Source organism: Dromiciops gliroides, chromosome 3, assembly GCF_019393635.1.
Source record: "Dromiciops gliroides isolate mDroGli1 chromosome 3, mDroGli1.pri, whole genome shotgun sequence".
In the NCBI taxonomy this organism is placed as follows: Eukaryota; Metazoa; Chordata; class Mammalia; order Microbiotheria; family Microbiotheriidae; genus Dromiciops; species Dromiciops gliroides.
Window position 1 is genome coordinate 439466963 of NC_057863.1, and position 25298 is coordinate 439492260.

The 25298-nt window shown below is 36.8% G+C and overlaps 1 protein-coding gene across 1 annotated transcript in view; it reads left to right on the forward strand.

Annotated features, from left to right (window-relative positions):
* CIR1 (corepressor interacting with RBPJ, CIR1) overlaps positions 1–25298 on the forward strand; it is a 38930-nt gene that overhangs the window by 1644 nt on the left and 11988 nt on the right. Inside the window, exons 2-7 of the mRNA XM_043995466.1 lie at positions 1396–1490; positions 4649–4722; positions 5288–5298; positions 5407–5471; positions 6031–6079; positions 7339–7456. Coding sequence (XP_043851401.1) covers positions 1396–1490; positions 4649–4722; positions 5288–5298; positions 5407–5471; positions 6031–6079; positions 7339–7456 — 412 coding nt within the window. The remainder of the gene's footprint in view (positions 1–1395; positions 1491–4648; positions 4723–5287; positions 5299–5406; positions 5472–6030; positions 6080–7338; positions 7457–25298) is intronic.

Genomic DNA, 25298 nt, shown 5'->3' on the forward strand with positions numbered 1-25298 from the left:
AGTAAGTCTTTATTAGATAGGATCCAGGGCTGCCTCTCTTGTTTAGGAGGTTACTTGGATGTCAGAACTGCCTTTTCCCTTAGAATGTTAAAATTAACTGAAGGTCGTCCTCTGTCATTCCTGAGATTAGAAGCCTAGTGGGAGACCTGAGAAATTTAACTTTATTTATTTATGGAAGGATCCCAACCTATTCTGACCCTGTAGCTATCTTTTTTGAATTGTAAATAACCTCTCTCTGTTACCCAATTGTAAATAATTCTTTGTAAGAATAAATCTTATGAGGCATAGCTTTGACATGCAGTTCATGTTAGTTTATAGGTAGACCCATTACCTCTTCCTGTGGGGTCTCTGTGGCCTGAGGTGTGGGGAACAATTCTCAAGAGATTGCCTCTTCTTCCTCATGGGTATATGATTGAAAATTATTCTACTGTTTCTCTAATGTAACTGAAAATGACATAAACTTTGTTAGAATCCTAATCAGAATTCACTTATTCATCTGATCTCTGGACCTATGCTTAAACATATTAAAGACCTAAATTTTAACCTTTTTGGATCTCTGAATGGTGATAATGTCATTCTTCATCCAGCAGTTACCCATCACAAGAACTCAGTGGAAATATTTTTCCCCGAATCTGGGCTTCAAGTGTTCTGAACTTGTGATTTCATTGGTAAAGGAAATTCCTGGTGAGGAAATTTCCTCTGCCAAAGATCAGAACCCCCTTGGCAACTTAAACATCTCAGAGAACTGCCTGGGGCCACCAAGAGGTTAAGGGATTTGCCCTGGGTCAAAGCCAGTATGTATCTTTAACCTGTACATGAAACCATGTCTGTGTGACTGAGGCTATCCCTTTATCCATTATGAAAAGTTTCCTGTTATAATAGCTGTTATGGAGGGGGCAGCTAAGTGGCACAGTGGACAAAGCACTGGCCCTGGATTCAGGAGGACCTGAGTTCAAATCCGGACCCAGACACTTGACACTTACTACCTTTGTGACCCTGGGCAAGTCACTTAACCCTCATTGCCCCATAAAAACAAACAAATAAATAATACACACACACACACATATATCAAATAGCTGTTATGACATGCAAATCTGTTGTAGACTAAGATTTTTTCCCCCAGTGTTCCAAAAGGTGGTAATTTCATAAGTGTGGATACTTCTTCCAGCAGTGAGGATCACAGCTTTTCCCTGTAATGGCATACTCTGTGCTATTATAGGACCTGCCAGAGCCTGCATTTACCTAGCATAATCTTTTGGGGCTACAGTGGGAAGAGATATCTGAGTATGTCTTTATTGGAGGAAACTGACTATAAATAATAGAATTTAATCTTGTTTTGTAAAAAAGGAAACTTAGATTTAAATATTAAGCTTAATGTTTTACTTTATTAACAAGGTATGGATGGCTGAACAGAAAATATCATATGATAAGAAAAAACAAGAGGAATTGATGCAACAATACCTTAAGGAACAAGAATCATATGATAATAGGTGAGAAATGGCATGATGTTTGTTTGTGTCTCTTTTTTTGAGTTAGCAATGAGTTAAAAGGTGTATATATAGCATGGGAGAGATTTTTTTCTTTTTGAATCAAGAGCCCACTAGCTCTATTCAAGCAGTATTGTAAACCACAGTTCCAGTACATTTTTTCCTTAGAAAACATCATCTTGGGACAGCTAAGTGGCGCAGTGGATAGAGCACCAGCCCTGGAGTCAGGAGTACCTGAGTTCAAATCTGGCCTCAGACACTTAACACTTACTAGCTGTGTGACCCTGGGCAAGTCACTTAACCCCAATTGCCTCACCAAAAAAACAAACCAAAAAAAAGAAAACATCATCTTGACTCTGATTCAGAACTTGGAGTTAGAAAAATATTCCTGTGTTCCAGAAAACATTTTCTGAACAGTCTGGTAATTCTTTTTGAACAAATTATTTTTAGACTGTCTTTACACTAAAAATGAATGGTTTTTATCGCATGAAGTTATTCCACAACAGCCCTCAAATCAGTCTTTAGAACTGTGGTTTTTAAATATTGTATAATTGGACCTTTCTTGTTATGACCTCTCACTTTAACTTAATTATTCATATTGGACAGTGTGAGAAAAGAAGTGTGGTGTGATTAACAGTTCGGAACCTGGATGACCTGAGTTTAAATCCTGCCTCAGACACATACTTCCTGTGTTGCTTTGGGAAAGTCATTTCATTTATCCCCAGGCAGCTAAGTCCATAAGTTGCAGAAATGTTGCTTATCTGAATGGGAAGGAGTTTCCTTGCTGCTGAGTATACTCTATACCTATGAAATTATTATAAGCTCATACCCAAAACCAATAAAAAAATAATAGGCATTGGTACTCAAATCTATGTGTATAATTAAATCCTGAAAGTATAAATGAATAATAGCTGAAATCTCTATACACCTTAAAGTTTACAAAATATTTTTACATATATTGTCATATTTGAACATCAAAGCAACCCTGTGAGGTAAGTAAGTACTAAAGGTTTATCATCCCCATTTTAGAGATAAGAAACTGAGGCTGTAAGAGGCTTAGTGACTTGTTGGGTGTTCAGTCAGGCTTCAAACTTAGGTCTTGAGTGACTGAGTCCAGTGCTCTTTCCACTAAACCAAGCTGCCTCCCCAAATGTATAAAAATTATTTTACATACACTATATTACAAGCCAGACTAACAACCAGTTGCACAGTGTGGCATCCAAAATTATATGTGGTCGCCTTATTTCTGTCCCAAATTTGGGGAAAATTAGCTGGGGTTCCTAATATAGGGCTACTTATAAATTAGAAGCTTTAGCACCAGTTTGGGGCATTAAGCATTTATTAAAGCATACCAAATATTAGTTAAGAGAGAACACTTGGCTCAGAAAATTAAGAAAAGGCCTATCTAGCCTAGAGCTTAGCCTGACCTGCTTCTTCCTCTAAGTCCTACACCATGGAGTCACAGAGCCTGAGAGTAGAAGCTTCCTCCAGGTCTGGAGGAGAGGCGGCCCTTCATACTGCTCAAAGCTAATTGGCTGGCATCATTCAAGTCTATTGGGGCGGCTAGATGGTGCAGTAGTTAAAGCATCGGCCCTGGATTCAGGAGTACCTGAGTTCAAATCCAGCCTCAGACACTTGACACTTACTAGCTGTGTGACCCTGGGCAAGTCACTTAACCCCAATGCCTGCAAAAAACAAACAAACAAAAAACCCCCAAACCATTCAAGTCTGTTGCCTTACTGGACTTGAGGGTGGTCCATGAGCAGAACTTGCTGAGGTCAGAGTTCAGAAAACACACCCCCTTAGGGCCAGACTCTCAGGTTGGTGTGGTTTCAATCAAGTCACCTTTAAATGAGTTAATCAGCAAAGTCAATCCAGTCAATCTTTTTTTGGGGGGGGCGGGGCAATTGGGGTTAAGTGACTTACCCAGGGTCACACAGCTAGTAAGTGATAAGTGTCTGATAAGATTTGAACTCAGGTCCTCCAGAATCCAGGGCCGGTGCTCTATCCACTGCCACCTAGCTGCCCCCTAGTCAATCTTTTTTTTTTAAGTGAGGCAATTGAGGTTAAGTGACTTGCCCAGGGTCACACAGCTAGTAAGTGTTGAGTGTCTGAGGCCGGATTTGAACTCAGGTACTCCTGACTCCAGGGCCCGTGCTCTATCCACTTCACCATCTAGCTGCCCCGAGTCAATCTTAATATTATCATTTCATAGGGCCTCTGGGTATCCCCAAACCCATTATTTTCTTAGAACAGCATACATTTGCATATTCACATAGTGGTGGACTCTAGGACAGTAAGAGACCATCTTTACCAATTTCACTCAATCATTGATTGTTTTCCATATTGAAGAAAGGCATACATTGTGAATAGCTGAAACAAGCAATGAAGTAGATAGTTTTTGCTATGAGTACCTATAATGTGTGAGAAATTTTTCTTGATGGAACTTCTTGGATCACTTTGTTCCACAGAACAGTTTGAAAAACAGTGATTTAGGTCATAGCATGATATCATTTTCTTAATATTTGTAGCATAGCTGATACAGGTGAGTTCCACCAACTCTTTAACTTGACACCTAAGTCTCAAAATTATTTAATACCATTATTTTGGCTTTGACTCTTAAGTAAGCTGTTGCTCATTTTTGACTGAAGAGGTATTCACAATATTTACTTAAAGTTATTAAATGGTGATTTAAGCAGTCATCTAACTCGGGGTAGAGGGAAAATGGTGAGGAATGCAGTGTGGTAGCATTGTTTAATTTAGCATACTGCTGTATACATAGTAGGCATTTAATAATTATATAAATTGAACTCAGTTCTACTTATTACAAAATACGCAATAGTGACATCTTTGAAATCCTACTGCTTTTCTTCAGTACTTTATAAGTTGAAGAAAAGTCTCTGGGGATGCCAGAGGTAGTCCTTTCTTTTCTTTCAGCAAATGTGCCTGGGGCTCTCAGTGTAGGAGTGAAATTCCTCTGTAATCATTTTACATGTAGTAATACAAAGTATACTGATTGTGAAGTAAAAGTTATAGAAGTCTCACCAAAAAAGTATTTTGTATTAGAATTTACTGGTTCTGCTTTTAGGGAAAATTATTCTTTAGAATACATTTTGGTTTTCTTTTGAATCATTTTTAGACCTATGTCTTCTTTCACTTAGGTTGCTTATGGGTGATGAACGTGTAAAGAATGGCCTTAATTTTATGTATGAGGCCCCACCAGGAGCTAAAAAAGGTAAAAGTGTGGTTGCTTTATTTTTGAAAAGTCTTTGGGAAGGGAGGTGTCCAATTAATGATTGAGGAGTGTTAAAACAAGTATTAAGGAAAATTAGTTTTTAAAATGGTATTGCATTTCTATGAAGATAAAAAGTTAAGTAATAGATACAGGAAGATAGAAAAATATAAATATTTGTATTGCCTACTAATACTTAATCTTTTCTTTCTTAAAAGAAAAATTCAGTATGAACACAGATTTATTGCATTTGTGCAAATATCTTTATTGAATACAACCCATAAAGCAATTGGAAACGTAGTATTCCCATTTCAGTATGGTGTATGTGCTAAAAATTTAAAAATTAGGAATATTAACATGCTAATCAGTAAGATTATTGTAAATTGCTTTCAGTTCTTTATTCTAAAACTTACTCTGAGGGGAAGAAGCAAGGAAAACAATAAATTTAGTTCTTTATGAATTGCAATATGGTGCCATTATAGATGATTAAATATACAGTTAATATAGTAAATAATTTATATTAATGTTCTTAAACCTCTCTTTTTCATGTGTTTGATACTCAATCAAGAAAACAAAGAGGTAATATACTATTTACTGGTTTTCCATTTACTTTAAATTCAACAAACGTATCATTGTAAAACATAAATTTTATGAAAATTGTTTAAAACTCCATATTTATATTTTTAGCAAGAAGATGCAAAAGGAGAGACTGAATACAAATTTGAATGGCAGAAAGGAGCCCCACGAGAAAAGTAAGAACTGTTACCTTTTTAACCAAAATTTATAAATCATATCATTTATTTGTTCTTTCCCCCCTTTTTACTTAGTTTGTTGCCTCTTCATCTAAAACAGGGTGATTTTAAAAAAATACTTTGATGTGATCTGCTTGATCTTAGTAAATTTTTTTTTTTTTTTAGTGAGGCAATTGGGGTTAAGTGACTTGCCCAGGGTCACACAGCTAGTAAGTGTTAAGTGTCTGAGGCCGGATTTGAACTCAGGTACTCCTGACTCCAAGGCCAGTGCTCTATCCACTGCCCCATCTAGCTGCCCCGATCTTAGTAATTTTTTATTTAGTTTACCTATTCTGCAAATGCTGAATTCTGACTCAATAGTGGATATAACTGTGAAGGGCCTTTCAAAAATTACCTTCTCCATTGAGAATTATTTCTTATTGTGGATTTTATAGTTCTTTGCTTGTTTAAATGAAATATTGTGATAACCTGTGAATTATAAAACTTTTTCAGATTAACTGTTACTGATGACTGAATTATTTCAAGTTTTTGCAATATGTACATTTTCTGTACTTAATAGATACGCAAAGGATGACATGAATATCAGAGACCAGCCATTTGGTATTCAGGTAAATGATATCTATTTCATTTTGTCAGAATACAATTTATATTATAAATTATTCTTTTATTATATTATTCAGCAAAATAGTGTAACACTTTGACAGTGTTCATAGTACAGTTTCTATTAGCATCAGATAAAAAAGAAAATTCAGAGTTAAAACCAAGATGAGTACACTGATAAAACAAAGGCAAGACAGTTGTGTGTGTGCACTACTACTGACCAAGGGTGTTGCTTCAAGATTTTAGTCTCTTGAGAGCTGTGAAGATTTTTGGTCAGTATCTAGAAAAGGGTCTGGGTCACTAGGTCACCAGGGAGGGTACCCATGATTTTGTCATGTTTAGTATTTTGGGTGCAGCCTCACTCAGCTATGGAAGTATGTTTTGTTTTTTTGTTCAGATGTGTTCATGTGTTTCTGTCATAGTAACTAAAAGCAGTCTAGAGCACCAATCATTATGGAGAACAAGAGGAGCCAAACCTATACCAGCTCCAGCTTGGTCTCTTATCCCTCCACACACTTAAGGAGGAGGAAAAAAACAGGATAGGACTAACAGCACACACCCTGTATTGGGACCCTGGAAATAACCTGACAGTTGTGTTCCCTCCTTTGTGAAGGCTTTCTACCAAATTCCTTCAAACCCTTCTATAGACATTTGTTGAGCCTGTTTTGCCTCTTAATCGGAGTTTGAGAACTAATTTTTTAAAATATAAAATTCCTTGCCTCTGGACTATATAGAAACAGGAAGCAGGTGAGATTTTGTCCCTGGGCCATAGCTTGCCAATCCTTGCCTTAAAGCAACAAAATATATTTTTGTTTTTGTCTATTGACTTGAAAACTAAAAAATTTAATCTATCCCCTCCTTGGTAGATGGCTTCTAGATCCAAAATGAGCCCTTATATACAATACAGAAAAGCTATAAAGAATTGAGCCTAGATAATTCAAGGCTATGGGATAACGTAATCATTGCCATATTAAAGAGGTAGTCATTCTGTTACCATTTAAGATGGTAAAAAGAAATAGGTTTAAATTTCCCCTTTAGAGATTTAGGTTAAATACTAGTATTTCCTTATAATTAAATTTGTTAATCACTGGATTGCAGTTACTAAGGAAGGTTGTAACACCTCTTTTCCTGGAGATTTAAAAAAATAGATTAAAACCTGTCATTTCAAAATAATTTAAATTCAGTGCTTCATAGGATTAAAGGAGTTTAAATGGTAAGAAAATGTGCAAAATATTCAGTAACCGTAAGAATACTTCTGGTTCCTTAGGTACGGAATGTGAGGTGCATTAAGTGTCATAAATGGGGTCACGTCAACACTGATAGAGAGTGTCCTTTGTTTGGTCTTTCTGGAATCAATGCAAGTTCAGTTTCCAGTGATGGCTCAGGTAGGCAATGGACAAAAATTTGTTTTTATTTTATTTGGGTTTCCATTCAGGGCACACAGAAAGAAGGATTTTTTTGGTTGCCTTGTTGTACTTGGACTGGTACATCATTTGTCCAAGAATGAAATTAAGGTTGTATCTCTAGATCTAGAATGTTGTATTTCAAAACTATTTATCAGATGTTGTTTGATAAAATTAGATTTGATTTTTCTAGGACCCAAGAATTATTGACCATTGTTCTAAGGCTTAGGTTTGTTAAAATGGGCGGCGGCGGGGCGGGGGGGGGGGGATACATCTGAGAGATTGAAATTGTGATGTTTGAAATCTAATGGGGGGGGGTGGCGCAGCAACTAGGTGGTGAAGTGGATAGAGCACTGGCCCTGGATTCAGGAGTACCTGAGTTCAAATCTGGCCTCAGACACAACACTTACTAGCTGTGTTACCCTGGGCAAGTCCCTTAACCCTCATTGCCCTGCAAAAAATAAAAAAATAAAAAATCTAATGTGTGTCCTTACCTGCCCCCCCAATTTTGGGGGGAAACTAGCTAAGATTTACTGATAAATTCAGCAAGAGAGGCAGCTAGTTGGCACGGTGGATAGAACACTGGCCCCTGAGTCAGGAGAACCTGAGTTTAAATCTGGCCTCAGACACTTACCACACACTTACTAGCTGTGTGACCCTGGGCAAGTCACTTAACCCCAATTGCCTTACTAAAAAAAAAATGTCTATCTACTTTTCTCTCCCCCCCCCCCAACCCGAAGTCCTGGCACAAAAAGGAAAGGGCTGATCCAGGGGGCCAGCCTCACCTTCCTACTTCCTGTCTCCCTCCCCAGAAGGGGAGATCCTTCAAGCTGATTGGTTTGAGGGTAGTTGTTGTAGTTCACAGTCTCTAAGAACAACACCCCACTCAGGGCCAACCAGGTGTGGTCTCGATTTAATCAACCTTATGTTCTCAGTCAGTCTCTCAGTCTCACCCAATTCAATCAATTCCAAATCAGTCTTCAGGTGGGGGCCCTGGGTGTCTGCCAAATCCTATTATTTTATCACAAAATAGTTGTTTCTCATGTTCTAACTCCTGCCTTCTGAAAGTAGTTGGAAATGAATGCCACAGCCATCTCTTTGCTTTTGTGGCAGCTAAGTTGGTGATGTGGTAAAACTGCTAGAATGCTAAAACTGAAGTCAGGAAAATTAATGTTCAAATCCTGCCCCAGACACTAGTTGTGTGACCCAGTGAGATAAGTGCTAGCTAATCTTATTACAGTCTTCTGTCTTTTGTACTACTGTGTATGTAAAACTGTCATATTAAATTTGATTTTCTGTGCTTTGTTTGTTATATTTTACCCAAAAAAGTTAAAATGGCAGGCAGCTAGGTGGCGCAGTGGATAAAGCACTGGCCCTGTATTCAGGAAGACCTGAGTTCAAATCTGGCCTCAGACACTTGACACTTATTAGCTGTGTGACCCTGGGCAAGTCACTTAACCCCTGTTGCCCGGCAAAAAAAACAAAACAAAAAAAAGTTAAAATGGGGAATACTCAATCTGAGTATGTCTGTGTTGTCCTGGCAGTGAGAGGCAGCAACACACACAGGACTGTGAATCTAGAACTGAAAGGGATGTTAGAAGTCATCTAGCTCAGTCGTTTTCATATTAATAGAACCCAGAGAAATTCTATGACATTGCTAAGGTCATACAGAGGGTAAATGGAGAGACAGGATATAGACTCAAGGCCTTTGATTCCAAATTGACAGGCTGCCCCTAGCTGATGGCTGAGGCAAGGTCTGGACCCCAGGCTCAGAACAGAAGTTCAGGTCCAGCAATGCAGTTCCACTCCCCAAATTAAGCGGAAACACAAATAATGCCAATGGAACCTGTAAATGGGGCCTTCTCCCTAGAGCTCCTTATTTCTTCAAGCAAGACAGATTCAGTCTGGGGGCTGCAGGATGCTTGTTTCTGATGTAAGGAATTTGAGTTTAAGTTATTAGTCCCTCAGGATCAGGTTTGGCACAGTCCATAGGAATGGAAATTGAATTCCCAATTTTCTAGTGACCTTTATGAGTCTAGATCCTTATGTAATAGAAGGACACTAGAGGGATAGTACTGAGTAAAAGAACGAGTGTTGGTCTTTTGGTATAGATGCTCTCTCAGAGAGACTGACCACAGTCCTTCCTGACTTGAAGTCTGGGTATTTGGATTTAGATCTTGTCTCAGAGCATTTATTCCATCTGTGTTTCCATAGGCAAGTCACTTAACTTCTCTGTGCCACAGTTTCCTCATTTGTAAAATGGTGATAATACCTGTAGTGCTTAAACACAGGGGTGCTATGAGGACCATCCAAATGAGATGATGTATATAGACTATTCTATAAACTTGAAAGCAATATGTAAAATTAGCTATTTTTTAAGTATTTCAAACCATGTAATTTGATAGTTATTTTCCTGTACCTCCCAATTTGGGGTGGGGCAGTGAGGGTTAAGTGACTTGCCCAGGGTTACATAGCTAGTAAGTGTCAAGTGTCTGAGGCCTGATTTGAACTCAGGTCCTCCTGAATCCAGGGCTGGTGCTTTATCCCACTGTACCACCTAGCTCCCCCTCTACCTCCCAATTTTGAGGGAAAACCAAATATATTTTTTCCCCATAATCCCCCCTCCATTGGGCCTCTATAGCAGAGACATTAAGGAGTCCTCTGAAAACTTAGCAAAGTTAATAACTTTTTTCTGTAATTTCAAAATAGTTTTCAGCCACTCTTCATTTCACGTATTTTTGTGTGCCTTCAAAAGCTCCGCCAGTGATCATAGGGTCAGAGTTAGATCTAGAAGCAACCTCTGAGGTCATCCAGTCTAACCCTATCATTTTACTGATAAGGGAGTCAGTGTCCAAGAGGGCTGAGTAACTCACTCTCACCCAGCAGTGTCAGAGATGTCTTCTGACTCCAGGGCCATTGTGCTTTTCAGTGTCCTGTGCTCACAAAGATATACCCACTTCCTTCTATAAAATGTTCTCTGCTTCTGACAGGATGAACATGGGGCATTCTCAAGATTGCCCAAGATAGACTTTTATTTTGAAGGCAGGGATGCTCCATTCATTGAGGTGTAGATATTTAGATCAATGTCACCAGTAGCTACCATAGCCAAAATCTAAGGTTCTCCCCCAGAAGAGCCTCTGAAGACTTAATAAGAACAGTTAAAGATGTATGAATAGTGGGGCGGCTAGGTGGCGCAGTGCATAGAGCACCGGCCCTGGATTCAGGAGTATCTGAGTTCAAATCCGGCCTCAGACACTTAACACTTACTAGCTGTGTGACCCTGGGCAAGTCACTTAACCCCCATTGCCCCACCAAAAAACAAAAAAAGATGTATGAATAGTGGTTAAGGACTTCTTTCTCTTGCTTGTAGTAAATATGTTTATTTCAACTTCTCTTAGCAAGCATTCAGAGATGCCCTGTTGCGATAAAAAAAAAAACCCTTACTCTGAGAAATTTTTATTTTTTAAAGAAAATATTTCCTCTTCAGATGGAGAGAAGGAGCCCAAGTAAATATGATAATCCTCTCTATTTAACCAAGACCTGCTGATAGGATTTAACTGTGAGCAACAGTAGAAATAGGTAGTATGTGTTCATAAGCATGAAGAAAATTCTCTGTCAGGTCTCAAATTTATATGCTTCTATTCTTTATCTTCTTGAGCCCCTTTTTATACTGAAAGAACAGGAGAATCTTTCTGCACAGTGTCATACCTCTGATGAGGCAGTCCCTGACATAAAATTGTCAATTTAAAAAAAATCTAATAACAATTTCTTATTATAATGCTATAGTGTTTTTTTTATATTTTGTGAACTATTTTTATGTCTATAATGTCATTTTAGATTCTTACCCCTGACTTTGCATTTCAATTTGGATCATTTAGTTTGTATTATTTCCAGTATTTGAGCTAACATATATTCTGGGATACACAGTCTCATATCTTTTCTAATTTTCTGTATCTGCATCTCAACAAGATAGAAATTTAAATGCAAGGCAAAAATTAGATAAAGGAAACAAAATCAAGTGTTAAACTTTGAAATAGTAGATAAAAATACATTTTGTGGTTGGCTTTTATATTGTGAGATTTTGTTACACTGTCTAGCTAAGCATATCTGCTTTCATTAAAGTTCACAGAAATAAATCTGGGCTTTTAAACTAAGCTGTAAAGGCTTTGAGTACAGAGCCTGACCAGCTAAGGTTTTTTGTTTGTTTGTTTTTTGGGTTTTTTGGTGAGGCAATTGTGGTTAAGTGACTTGCCTAGGGTCACATAGCTAGTAAGTATAAAGTGTCTAAGGTCGGATTTGAACTCAGGCCCTCCTGAATCCAGGGCCGGTGCTCTATCCACTGAGCCACCTAGCTACCCCTACCAGCTAAGTTTTGAGAGATTGCTCACCAGAAGGTGGGCCACAAAATAATGCATTATTTCAGCCACAGTGGCTCATGAAGATGGTCTAAGGTAAAAAAAAAGTGTCTTTTATGCGCATAACTAAAAGAACCTAAAATCACAGATCTCCTGAAAAAGCATATAAACCTACAATTTATTTCTTTCATTTTGAATTTGTAAGTTCCCTTTATAAAGTAATTATGAAGCATCTTATAGCACCCTATGGAACAGACATAATAACAATATAGAATTAAATGTGAAGTTTAATAGTTTTAAGTATATTTACTTGGTATTTTCATGAAGAAGTGCAAAGTGTACTTGAGAAGCAAGTTAGGAAATACTTAAAGATTCTGACTATGTTCCATTCAGTTGTGTGACTTTTTGTGACTCCATTTGGGATGTTCTTGGCACATCTTTAAGTTCAGAATAGTTTAAGTTTCAGGTAACCCAAAGGTAATATTGTTCTTTGAGGATAAGGACCAATAATGAAATCAAGTTGTGAATGACCAAAGATAGGATAGAACTAATCAAGATTTAGTAGGGCATCTGCACTGATCATGACAGCTGCTCTATATAACAGGGTAAAGATTAGGATTCTTTAATCTGGAAAGATGAAGAAGACCAAGAGGGAATAAAATCAAATCCTATAAAATTAGGAACAGTTTGTAAGGAAAACACAGCTTCCTTCATCAGAGTTCAGAATAAATTAAATTGAATCAGTTGCCCCTTGAACTTTGATAGAGGTAAATCGAAAACAAAAATTTAAAGGACTTTGCACAGTGGGTAGTATTTTAGAAGTTCATTACATTACCACTAAAAAGTGGTACAGACTGGAAACATAAAGGGATTGGGAAAAGGCTGAGACATTTACAGATGAAACGTTTATAATAGTTTACTAAGAGAATAAGGATGTTTATATTTATAGTATGTCTCTAACTTTTGAGGGCGATATCAAAGAAAAACAGCCACATTCTTCTATAGTGCTTGCCTTCTTGCCTCTTTCAGAGACAGACAGACACCTGGGCTGAATGAGAAACATAGGTCTGGTTACTGGCAGTTTTTATGTGGATAAAATACTGACTGTTTTTTCAAAAGTAAATAGTCTATTTAAGTTATTGCCTTTTTAACTTGAAATGTGAATGTACTAATGGTTGCTACCTATTCTGGTCAATTAAATTAAAAAATGCTTAATCATGAATTTGCAGATATACTGTATTTGTTTAAATCACTGGTAATTCTATAGTAATTTAGTAATAGAGTAATAGAGTGAGTTGCCCTAGCTATATTCTGGAACTCCTTTCACCAGCATTCTATCAGTTCTCCAGCACAGTGGCCACTAGATTACAAATTGCCTCACTATGATTAAAAAATCATAATTTTGTTATAATTTCACCTATGAGTTCCTTCAGATCTTTCCTGTTGGTCTCAGTAATTTATAACTAGTTTGTTAATTTAGCCTAGTACATTTGCATTTATCCCCACTTGATGTAGTACTTCCAACTTATTAGTCTTAAAGGATAGTTTTGGAAGGGGCCTATGCCTCCCTAATATCTTCCTCCGTAAAGGAAAGGCAAAGAAATTAGTTGCCTCCACCTCTGAACAAATCTATCAGCCCACAACAAATAAACAGACCTAATTCTCTAGCTGTTTCTGATAATTCAGAACTTGGACAAGTGTTCTAAGGAAAACATGTGATCTCATGAATAGCATCAAGATGTTCAATGTCTGAGAGTCAGCCTAAGTTCCTTTTTAAAAATACTGCTTCTATCATGTCACTCACCTGCTCAACAGCCTGTTAATGGCTTTTTATTGTCTATCACATCCAGTCCAAACTTATCTGTCCAACTTTCAAGCACTTTATAATCTGGGTTTCTGTTGAACCTTATTTTGAAGGTACTGCTTGATTCTATGTTCAAGTCAGGCCAGGCCCTTTATTGTTCTTAATACAGGTAAGATTATACTTTACCACATTTGTTCCAATCTTAGAATGCCTTCTCCACTTCTTTCTATATGCATAAATCTTTACCCATCCTTCATAAAGGCCTCCCCCCAAAAAAAAACCCACCTTTTTGATTAAATTATCTCCAACTACTCAAATCCTTTGCTATACTCAAAAAAGTCTATACTACATAATTTAGTACAGCTGTTTCAAATACTGTCACCTTGATAGCAGGTTATATGTAGAGTTTAATACTTGACTGATGATATACAAACTGTCAAATGCATGGTTTCTAAACATAATTTAGGATGAAAGGTTCAGTAAGTGCTAAAATTTAACTAAGAATTTTGTTTCAGATACAAGATTCACCTCACTGTCATCTTTCAAGCATAGAAAACAGGACATTGGGTTTTTGAAATCTTAACAGTTTAACAATAATTCATCTACCTTGAGGCAGAAGGATTTACTAACTTTAATCACAAGCTAAAGAGTAAACCCAGGGCAGTTGCTCATTTTTCTTTCATAAGCTTTTAATCACAAGATGAGGCTAAGGTTGAGTTCAAAGACATTAAGCTTTATTTAGTGGTATAATCTAAAAAGAGCCTTATACAGAATAAATTTAGAATCGCTAAAAATATGATGATGATGACATCATCATACATTGTGCATCTGTGTTAATAAGCCTGGGATATGAGGTAATATTTTTCATTTTTCATTAATTCATTCAACAAATATTTATTGAGCTTTAATTCTACTGCCTGTACTACATAGGGTGGGGGGGGGAGGGTTAATAAAGATGTTTCTGCCCTTAAAGAATTTATAACCTAATAATGAGAACCATCACAATATATTAAGGAATTGCTATTTTTCTTTTAATTTCTTTTCATTTTGTGATACAGACACAGGGTTATTGGAAGATCTTTCCACAGCTCTAGATGAACTGATTCATTGATTTTGGCAAACAGCAGTCACTTTTGCTGATTTTTCTGAAAGACAACTAACTGGTTTTAAGTGACATAACTGAGACTGACCCTCTATTCTGGGGATCTATTAAATAGAAATGTAACCCATTAAGGCCGTTTTATCAGGATGATCTTAGCCAATTGAGTGTATCTCTTCTAATTTTCATCAGATAAAATTTTGGATAATATTAGATCAAAGATGATGACTAGGTAATATAGGGAATAGAGTGCAGACCCTGCAGTCAGTAAAACTTGAATTCTAATTCTACCTCAAATACTCCTTAGCTGTATAATTCTGACCAAGTCACTTGACTGCCCTGTGACTCAGTTCCCTCAGAGGTTGTTAGTGTAGGGACCAGTTTTTAATTGGGGAGTGTTAGCTAGGTGGCTTGCCGAAATATTGGAGCAAGGAAGGAGACCAAAGGCCTCCCTCAAAACAGCAGAATTTATTTAACAAGAATGAACTTAAAAAAAAACAAACAAACAAACAGGGGCAGCTAGGTGGTGCGGTGGGTAGAGCACTGGCCCTGGAGTCAGGTGTACCTGATTTCAAATCTGGCTTCAGACACTTAACGCTTACTAGCTGTGTGACCCTGGGCAAGTCACTTAACCCCAATTGCCTCACTAAAAAAACAAAACAAAACAAAACAAAACACAAACAGGATCAGTAGGATTAAGGGAAAGGAAATAAAACGGGAAAGGGAAATTATACAACTTGAATCACACCACTGCCCAGGAATCAGCTGAGAACACACAGCAGTGTACTGTCGCCTTCCAGCTTCAAGCTAGAATGGCGAAAAACCTCCCTTCTTCCCAGCAGACCCCAGGCTGATCACACACAGCCCCGAGCCAATTGGCTGGCAACTCTGACTGACAGTCACATGATTGCCCTCACTGGGCTTCCAGTCATTATAATTTTGCTAGGCCCATGTAGGTGTCGGCAAGTGGTGATGATGTGAGGTGCCAGCGCCATGGCGATGGCTTCAACCACTGGGTGAAGCACTGTGCCCACCAGGGTTTTTTTAATTCTAGCCAAAAGATGGGGTCATAAAAACCTCAAATAACAATTCTATATATTAGGATGGGATGGGTTAACAGGAATACAGTACCTTACAAACCTTAAAGAATTTTATAAATGCCAGCTATTATCATAATCAGTTATCTCATAAAATGCAGAAAAAATTGGAAATAGACATTTGAAAAATCTTACTAAAATCTTAGTTAGAAAATACCTAAAATGGCCTAAAATAAGTTTCTTAGTCATTACTGTTTCACATGTTTTAGTCTTGTGTGCTTAAGTTCTATTCTCTTCAACATTTTTATACTTTTCAGAGCATTTTCATATACATTATCTCTACAGAAATAAATAACGGTGTTATCAGAGAACTAGCACTGAAATTCCTCAGAAGAAAAGTATTTTACAAAAAGCAAGATGTACATGATCAAGATTCATTTTTTTCATATTCAATCATCCTTTTCTACTTTATATGAAATGCTCCTGTTTTTGGTCCTAGGTGCAGAATTTTAAAAAATTTAAAGAAAGGTACTTTATGAATCCAAATTATACACAAAAATTAAGACACTTTGTGGTGTTAATTTACTTTAATTGCATATTGTACATAAAGCTACACATGTAACACAGTGTTTGACTTTATTTTTTTTAATTTACAGGGTTAGAGTTTCATAGCATTAGGTTAAAATCCTTTGAAAGAATTGGGCATGTGTTTTTTGTTATAGAAATATGATCTTGATACCTAAACCCAGGAGAGACAAAGCAGAGGAAGAAAACTGTAGACCACTATCCCCAAAAACATCATCTTGAAATATTAAACAAAATATTAGACAGAACTGGGAATACATAGCCTAGAGAAGCAAAGACTGAAGGGCTGTGATATGTCTTCAAGTATGTGAAGGGCCATCCTGTGGAAGAGGGATTATCCTTGCATCATTTGGTCCCACAGAGCAGAAGGAGGATCAATGGGTAGAAGTTGCAAAGAAGCGATGTCAGGACAAACTCCTTAACAATTAGAGCAGTGCAAAAATGGAATGAGCTGCTTAAAGATGTGTGTTGGCTGCTCAGGGACCCTTCAACTCTCAAATCATGTGATTGCCAGTTTCCTTTTCTTGTTGTAATTTAAAGACACAAGTGGGCAAGTGGGGAAGAGTTGGAAAAGTAGAATTTGAAAGAGTTAGAAATGTAGGTTACTGTAAGACATACACATACTTCTGGATGTATGAAAAAAAAGCATGGAGTCCTTAAAATTGCTAAAAATTTGTCATTTCTAAGAGTTGGAGAAAGACTAGTTTTATTTCAAGTATCTAATCTCCCTAAGACATGCCCTCATTATGACCCAGTTGTCCAATAAAAAACAGTTTTTAAAATTCTGATGAAATTTAGTCTTTGGTAATCTTCAAACAGTATTTTTTAATTGCAAGCCAGTAAACTATGGTTTGTGAATGAAAGGGAATGTTGTTATACTTTAAGAAATGACACATATGAAGGATTCAAAGGAATGTGGACATATGTGAACAATCAGATGGAAAAAAACAAAATGAGAGCTATAGGTTACACACACACACACACACACACACACACACACAATATGACTACAGTAATGTAAACAGATACATCACTGAAAGGCAGCTGAATTCAGATTACCAGGTGAACAGCTGATGAACTGCACCTCCTCCTTCTCAAAGAGGTTGAGGTTTTGGATGTAAAATGCTGTATACATTGCCAATTACAGTCACTATGCAGTTGGTTTTGCTTACCTGTTTTTCTTTGTTCTGTGGAGAGAGTGAAAGAGATATTGGGAAATGACTGTGATGTAAAAACAAAAGGTATCATTAAAACTTTTTAAAATATCAATAAAATTACAAACCAAAAATTTTCCTCCATATTAGAAGAAATGTTCATTTGAAATTCATAAGAAACATATTTTATGATAGTGTGTTTGGTTGGTTGGGTCTTTTTGTACATAAATATGCAATGGGAGCTTTAAAATTTTTTTTCTTTAGACGGCTAAGCGTATGACAGCTATAAACAATCATAAATAGGATTGTCATAAAAACATTAACTTTCACCACATAATTTCTTATTTATAGAAATTTAGTGGAGGCAGATACACTTAACTCTAGAATATAAATCATTAAATCATACTTAGTGCCAGACAGTTCTGGACTTGAAGTCAGAAGACCTGAGTTTGAATCCTAGCTCTTCCACTTACTATATCTGTGACACTGGGCAACTCACTTCCTAAGGTAACAGATTTATATCTAGATTATCTAGTTCATTCTCCCTTATTTTAGAAATGAGTAACTGGAGGGACAACTAGGTGGCGCAGTGGATAGAGCACTGGCCCTGGAGTCAGGAGTATCTGAGTTCCAATTTGACCTCAGACACTTAACACTTACTAGCTGTGTGACTCTGGGCAAGTCACTTAACCCCAATTGCCTCACTTAAAAAAAAAAAAAAAGAGTAACTGGAGACCATAAAGGATAAGTGACTTGCCCAAGATCACACATCTTGGTGATATGGTTCTAAATCCAACACCTTGCACTGTGTACCTCTGTAAGAATACACATAAACTACCATATAGGATTCTAGCTCTTTATAAACCTTAAAGCACTATATAAATGTGAGCTCTGATGAGCATGCATATTTGTAAGAAGGGATAAAAATGGAAAATTGGCTTTAAAATGTCTTCACTACACATGTTTAATGTCATGAATTTATTTTTTTAATTCATTGTGGATTTAGGTAGTTTCTTTTTAAGGTAGTTTGGAGCTTAGTTCAGTTTTTATTGCTAAGTAGATGCTTCATTGAATTGCCTACTTTTAAGGTTGGCCTGAACAACTTAGTGGTAACCTTTAGAAATACTTGTCTGATGATAATAGAAAATCTAAGAGCTTCTCAGAAACAAAATCAGAGCTATACTGTATCAAACAGGAAAGCAAGTAATAACAATCCTGTATTCAAAGTTTGAATGCCAAGAAAAATAAACTGACCAATTTCCTAATCCACTTGCTGATTTGAGCTAAAAAATACAATCTTTTCATTTAAAAAAAAATCACCTATTGAATAATGTCTCACCAGTGAATAGAGATTATTTTTGCAATAAGGCAATTTCAGTGGATGTGGTTATCATGGGATAATCACACCCCTGGGGTATAGCCTTGTGTCTGTAATCTCCCAGGAGTGTAATTATTTCATGATAACCGCACCCCCTGGTGTTGCATTATTTCTATTATGAAATTCTTAGTTTAGTATATAAAGTAACTTACTTTGATCACTTCAAACTGTAAGGTAGTGTTAGAATGTTCCAGCTGTGAGGTTTACAGAGACCAACTATAAGATTTACTACTCCTTTACAAAGTTAAATTAGGCAATCAAAATGCTTCTTTGTACTAAGCTGGTTTAGAATATGTTTTCCACTGATAAGATCTTCTTAACTTTGCATTTTCATCATCAAGATAACAGCAAAAATTATATGTGAAATGTGTAAGTTTCAGCAATAAACTGAATCCACATAAAATGTTTGTTTATATTAAAATATAGTTCATTAAATTGACCACTAAGACTGCTTTATGACTGTACACTAGAGCCCTTATTTTCCCAATAACTGTTAATATCTCTTATTTATATTCTTATTGTGCATGGTAGCTTAGCTATCAGTTTTTTATTTTTAACCTAATCTAGTTCTCAATACAGCAATTCCTCTTAAGTTATTTTCCTTTAATTTTAATATTTAAATACATGTGAAATTTGTTTTGCTCTTGATACATTTTCTAATACACCAAAAAGCCCTAAGTAAGTTAATCTCTTAACTATGTATTTTTCTCAAGAGTATAGGACATAAATATAGCTATCCTTCATTAAATGAAAAAGATGGTTGAATTCTAATCAAGTTAACCAGTTACTGAAGCTTACTTTTTCATTGGAAGTTAGTGGTATCTCACCCATCCATGTGCAACCACTTTATTCATCTAAGGGAGCCTATGTGGTGCAGAGTAGAAGGAAAGCAGGGCTTGACACCAAAGAACCTGAATTCAAATCCTGACTCAGCGACCTGTATGATTGGAGATAAATCGTTTAAATTCCCTAGGCCGAAGTTTCTTTACATGTAAAATAAGGGTTGAACTGGATGACCTCTTACTCTTAGTCTTAAGTTTATAATTGGGAAAAGGGGGAATAAAACACATAAGGTACAAAGAATGTTGGATTTGGAGTTAGCAGACCTAGGTTTGAATTCTGGTTTGCTGTTTAGTGTATGGTCTTGGGCATCACTCAATCTCTCTGGGCCTTAATTTCTTTATTGATAAAATGAGAGAGGGCTGACTAGGTGACCTCTGAGGCCCCTTCTAGATCCAAACCATCTATGGCCTGTGAACTCTATATTTCGGTGATTATTTTAGTACTTCTAAGGGCTACAAGTCTTGCCATCCTGGTCTACTAATTTAATCCCACTATTCAGTCCTTCCAGAGAAGTAAAGCGACATGTCCACTAACACTGTCTACCTAAATCAGGTAATTTCTTCCCTCCCTTTGACAATTTACTTTCTATATAACCCCATGCAAATGCTGTCTCCAAGCCTTCATTTTCTCATCTGTAAAATGGGATGATATAGGCACTGTCCACTTCACATAATTGTTGTGAGGAAAGTGTTTTGTATACCTTAAAACATTGTATAAATGTGAGTTACTAATATTGTTTTCCCTCTTTTCTACCAACTGAACATTGTCAACTGGACTGAACCAACCTTTAACCTGTGGATGGCCAGAGCCGAACAGAGCAGACTAGAGACAGGAGAGTCAGGAATCAAATAGAAATTTAATTTCAAAGTGAAGGAACTGGCTTGCAAGCAAGAAGGGTAGACATGTGCTGGGGGGCCCACCCCTGGTAGAGGAACCCGCTTTAATGTGGCAGAATCTTGATTTATATACTGGTGGCTAGACAAAGAGTCAAACGGTATAGTCTAGCAACAGTGGTGAGGCACAACAGCAACAGTGAACCAAGGTTGTCTAGTGACAAAAAGTCTGTTCTTAGCAGGGCTTCATGTCTGGGCCTGATCGTACTTGCCCAAGTCCAGGAACCATCAGTTCTGTGATTTAATTGCAGCCTTGTTCATCTAGAGGGTGAGCGCAAAGGATTGTTGTTATGGCAAGCTCAGGTCACAGCTTGCTTGCCAGGCTTGCTTGCTCTGGAAAATAGGGTGTCTCCTAATAGTATCTTGACAGCATTTACCAGAAACACAATACTGACTATTGTATTATACTTCCCCAAGTGATTGTAAGCTCCTCAGGGGCAGTGACCATTTTACATTTTGTCTTTGTTCCACCCTACCCCCAGTCTAGCTCAGTGCTTTACACACAGTGGTCAGTTATAAGTGTTTGTTTGATTGGATTTGATTAGCAAGAAAAACTAACACTCTGTTGGGTCACTTGCTAGCAAGATCATGTTGTTACCAAAATGAGATTTTAAAAATACATAATACTTCAGGGATTCATTGTTTCAATAGTGTGGATATTACCTCCACTGATAGATATTATAAAGTAAGCTGTGACCAGAAAAACTAATCACTTGATGACCAGATTTCCCTGGTGATGTCTCATATAATAAACAAGCACTCTGTTGCTTGACCCGTATTTTTTTAAAACCTTATTGGTTTGTGGCCCCTTCCAAAGTCGTGTGTCACTGGTAAAACCTTCCAAGACCCGGCTTCTCCTCTATGCTACAGTGAGCACTAAACTGAATAAAACTTGAAACCCCTAGAATTTCATTCATTTGAATCTCATGGGCAAATATATTAAATTCATTTGGTTGTTTTTAGTTTCCTGAGTTTGAAATTCCTGGCTCAGGTTGCCATATATTACAAAACCTATGTAATTTTTAAATCATGCCATGAAACAATTTTAGAAGACTCTCAAATATTCATTCAGTTACATAGAATTGCATGTAGTGTAAACTCTACTTATGTATAAAGAGTATCTTATTGTCACCCATGGATACTAAACAAGATATTGTCCATAGCTGGCATTTGGCCCTTTTCGCGGTTTGATATTCAAGGTATCCGAAAATGTTAAAACAATCATTTTCTGTTCAAAGAGGAATGTTATGAACTTGGGACATCATTCTAAGAGTGAGCTCTTTTTCTGTATAGAAGAGGTTCATATTTAGCAGATTGTTAGTGAAGAAGGATTTACTCCACTGATGAGAAATTTTCTTTGGAAGGAACTACTTTTTCCTCTTTAACATTGAAAGAACCCTATTGCCTCTGGGGAAGATGATTGGCCCAGAAATTTCACAGAATTTATCTGATCATAAGTTTTATTAGGCATAGGCAAACATCTAGAAAAGTGCCTTAGGAATCCTCTATGCTCACAGAGACTCTGGTAGGCAGAGAAGGAACTGGAAATTCTACTTCACTCTGCCATGGAGTTATCCAATGGCCACTCCCTCAAGAACTGGAAATCTTACTGGGATACCTACTAAGACCAACATCTGGCAGAATTTCATAATAGAAATATTCTTTATGCAAAAAACTCCTGAGTATCAGGAAGGTGGTTCCAAAAACGAAGGAATGATTGGTCTGTAGCTGAGGCAAACTGAGGATACAGCATGTTTCTGTCTTTGTTTTCATATGTAATGGACCAGTCAGAGAAACAGTTGTATTTTTTTGTATTTAAGAAAGCTTAGTGGAAAATGAATATTAATGTACAGGAGAAGAGTGTATAAAAGCCTGTCAAGTCAGAGAAAGTGCAGTCAAACTGGTAATGCCATAGTGTTCCAAAGGTCTGAACACTAATAATGATGATTAATACTTTGTAAAATCTTTGACCATTTTACTTTAAGCCATTACCAGTGATTAAATCATTTGAAACTTTTTAAGCATTATCATAATTCAACGTGATTACATTTGTTATTAAGGTGGTTGTAACATGAAATTCCATTGTGATCTACTAGTTAATTGTAGTACTATTATATCATAGAATTAATCTCAACTCTGTTTTAAAGAAATATGAGGGGTGGTAGAAGCTATGTATTTCCTAATCTCAAAAGGATATTATGATGTGTGTGTTCCACGCCCACCCATAATATAAGCCCTCAAATCATTCTCATATTTCGTTTTTGTATAACCTATTTTGTATATCCCATTAAAAATCATTTTACCTACTCATGATTGTGAGATTTCCATGTCAAGAGTAAGCTTGTGACTAAATAGAAGGAGAGTAACTTAGTACAACTAGTGAGCTAATTGACTTCCATCCAAATCAGCTGTGGATTTTGAACACTATTATTCCTTTGTTTATTTGTTTTTTTCCAGGCCAATGAGGGTTAAATGACTTGCCCAGGGTCACACAGCCAGTAAGTGTCAAGTGTCTGAGACCAGATTTTAATTCAGGTCCTGAATCCAGGGCTGAATCAGTTTGGATAACTGATCCAAAAAATCTGAAAATACATGCAGCATGCAAAATTTGTAGATCTCCCACTTCTACAAAGGGGTAGAGTGGGAGTACCTTCAAATCTCTTCTTTCAAGCCAAGCTTGTTCTCTGTAATTTTGCAATATTCATTTTTTGTGTATGTGTGTTTCTGTTTACATTGTTGTAGTCATCTATTTTGTTTTTGTAGCTTTGTTGACTTCTTTATCAATTTCTGTAGATCTTTCCATGCTTACCAGTATTGATCATATTCTTCATTTCTTACAACAGTCATTCCTTTATGTTGATGTACCAAAAAACTGTTTAGTCATTGCCTGAACATGCTTTCACAAAAAGTACTGCTATAAATATTTTGGTGTATATAGGGATCCTGATCCCTTTTAATACCAGGGCCTCCCCTTTTCTTTTATCTTTAATTTATCCTGTAGATTTCTTTTTTGTACATAATTTTACTTGTCTTCTACTGTTTCTCTTAGATCCTTATGCTATCAAATTAAGACTACGGTATTAAGATCAAAAGCCGTTGGGGGGGGGCAGCTAGGTGGCGCAGTGGATAGAGCACTGGCCCTGGAGTCAGGAGTACCTGAGTTCAAATCTGGCCTAATATACTTAACATGTACTAGCTGTGTGACCCTGGGCAAGTCACTTAACCCCAATTGCCTCACTTTAAAAAAAAAAGGCCATGGGGTGGGGTGGAGGGGCAGCTAGGAAGCACAGTGGATAAAGCACCGGCCTTGGATTCAGGAGGACCTGAGTTCAAATCTGGTCTCAAGACACTTGACACTTACTAGCTGTGTGACCTTGGGCAAGTCACTTAACCCTTATTGCCCTGAAAAAAACCACAAAACAAAAGCCATTGGAGGACAAAAACTTGTCAAGGGCAACATTTTACACTTGAAAACACAACTTTAGAGTTACGCAAAGTAGAATGATAGCTCCATTATTCAGAAATGCCCAGTGTTAGTGATTTTTCTTAAACTACAATATAAGAAATTTTAAAATTTACTTTATTGCTGCAAAATCCATCATCCATCCCTTAATTCACTAATATAGATTCAACTGAAAATAAGTGATGTTTTTATGGTAGCAAAACACTGGAAACAAGTAGATGCCCATTGATGAGGAAATGCCCAAACTATGATATTTGCATGTAACTGAATAATATTACACCTAAATACATTCTAAATATGAGCAATATGGAGAGACCTGGAAAGACTTACACAAACTGATAATAGCTAATAATAGTAGCATTTATATAGCACTTTATGATGTACAAAACACTTTATGTGTTAGCTTATTTGATCTTAACAACCCTATGAGATAGAAATAATTTTTATTATCCACATTTACAGATGAAGAAACTGAGGCTTAAAGAGGTTAAGTGACTTGCCCAGGGCCACACAGATAACTTTGTCTGAGGCAGGATTCAAAGTCAGTTCTTCCTTACTTTAACACTATTATACCATCTAAATGCCTCTGATAGAGAGTCATGAAAATAGTGCCAACTTGCCTTCTCAGTGGGTGGAGAAGGAGCAGGAGGGAGAAAAAGAATTTGGAACTCAATTTTTTTAAATGAATGTTAAAAAAATCTTTCAGTGTAATTGGGAAATATTTAATGAAAGAAATAAAATTAAACCAAAAAAAGAAAGTAGTACGAGAAGAACAATATATATAATGATTACAATAATGAAAATAAAACAACACAAAAGGTCCAAAATTAATTTCAGTGGCTAAATCTTCAGTGATTCTTTATTTCCTCTATATAAAACACTGACTTCCTTAGTTTAGGTGTCAATGAGCTTTCCATAATCAGGCTCACATCTTCATTTTCTGTTTCTGCCTGCTATAATTCTTCAGCTATTATAATCCATGACTTTGCAAAAGTGGTCCCCTTTGTTTAGAAAGTACTTCTTCCATATCATCTGTACAACTGTAACGATTGGAATGATGCCACCTGCTGGAGACTTACTGTAGAAGAGTTACGCCCATGAAGTGAAGGTCTTGGAGGGCAAGACCAGGAGTCTTTTCTTTGGCGTCAGGAAGTGACGTTGGCTAGTGGGAGGAAGAAGGAAGAGACTGGCACTCTGTCTCGCTCTCTTCCTG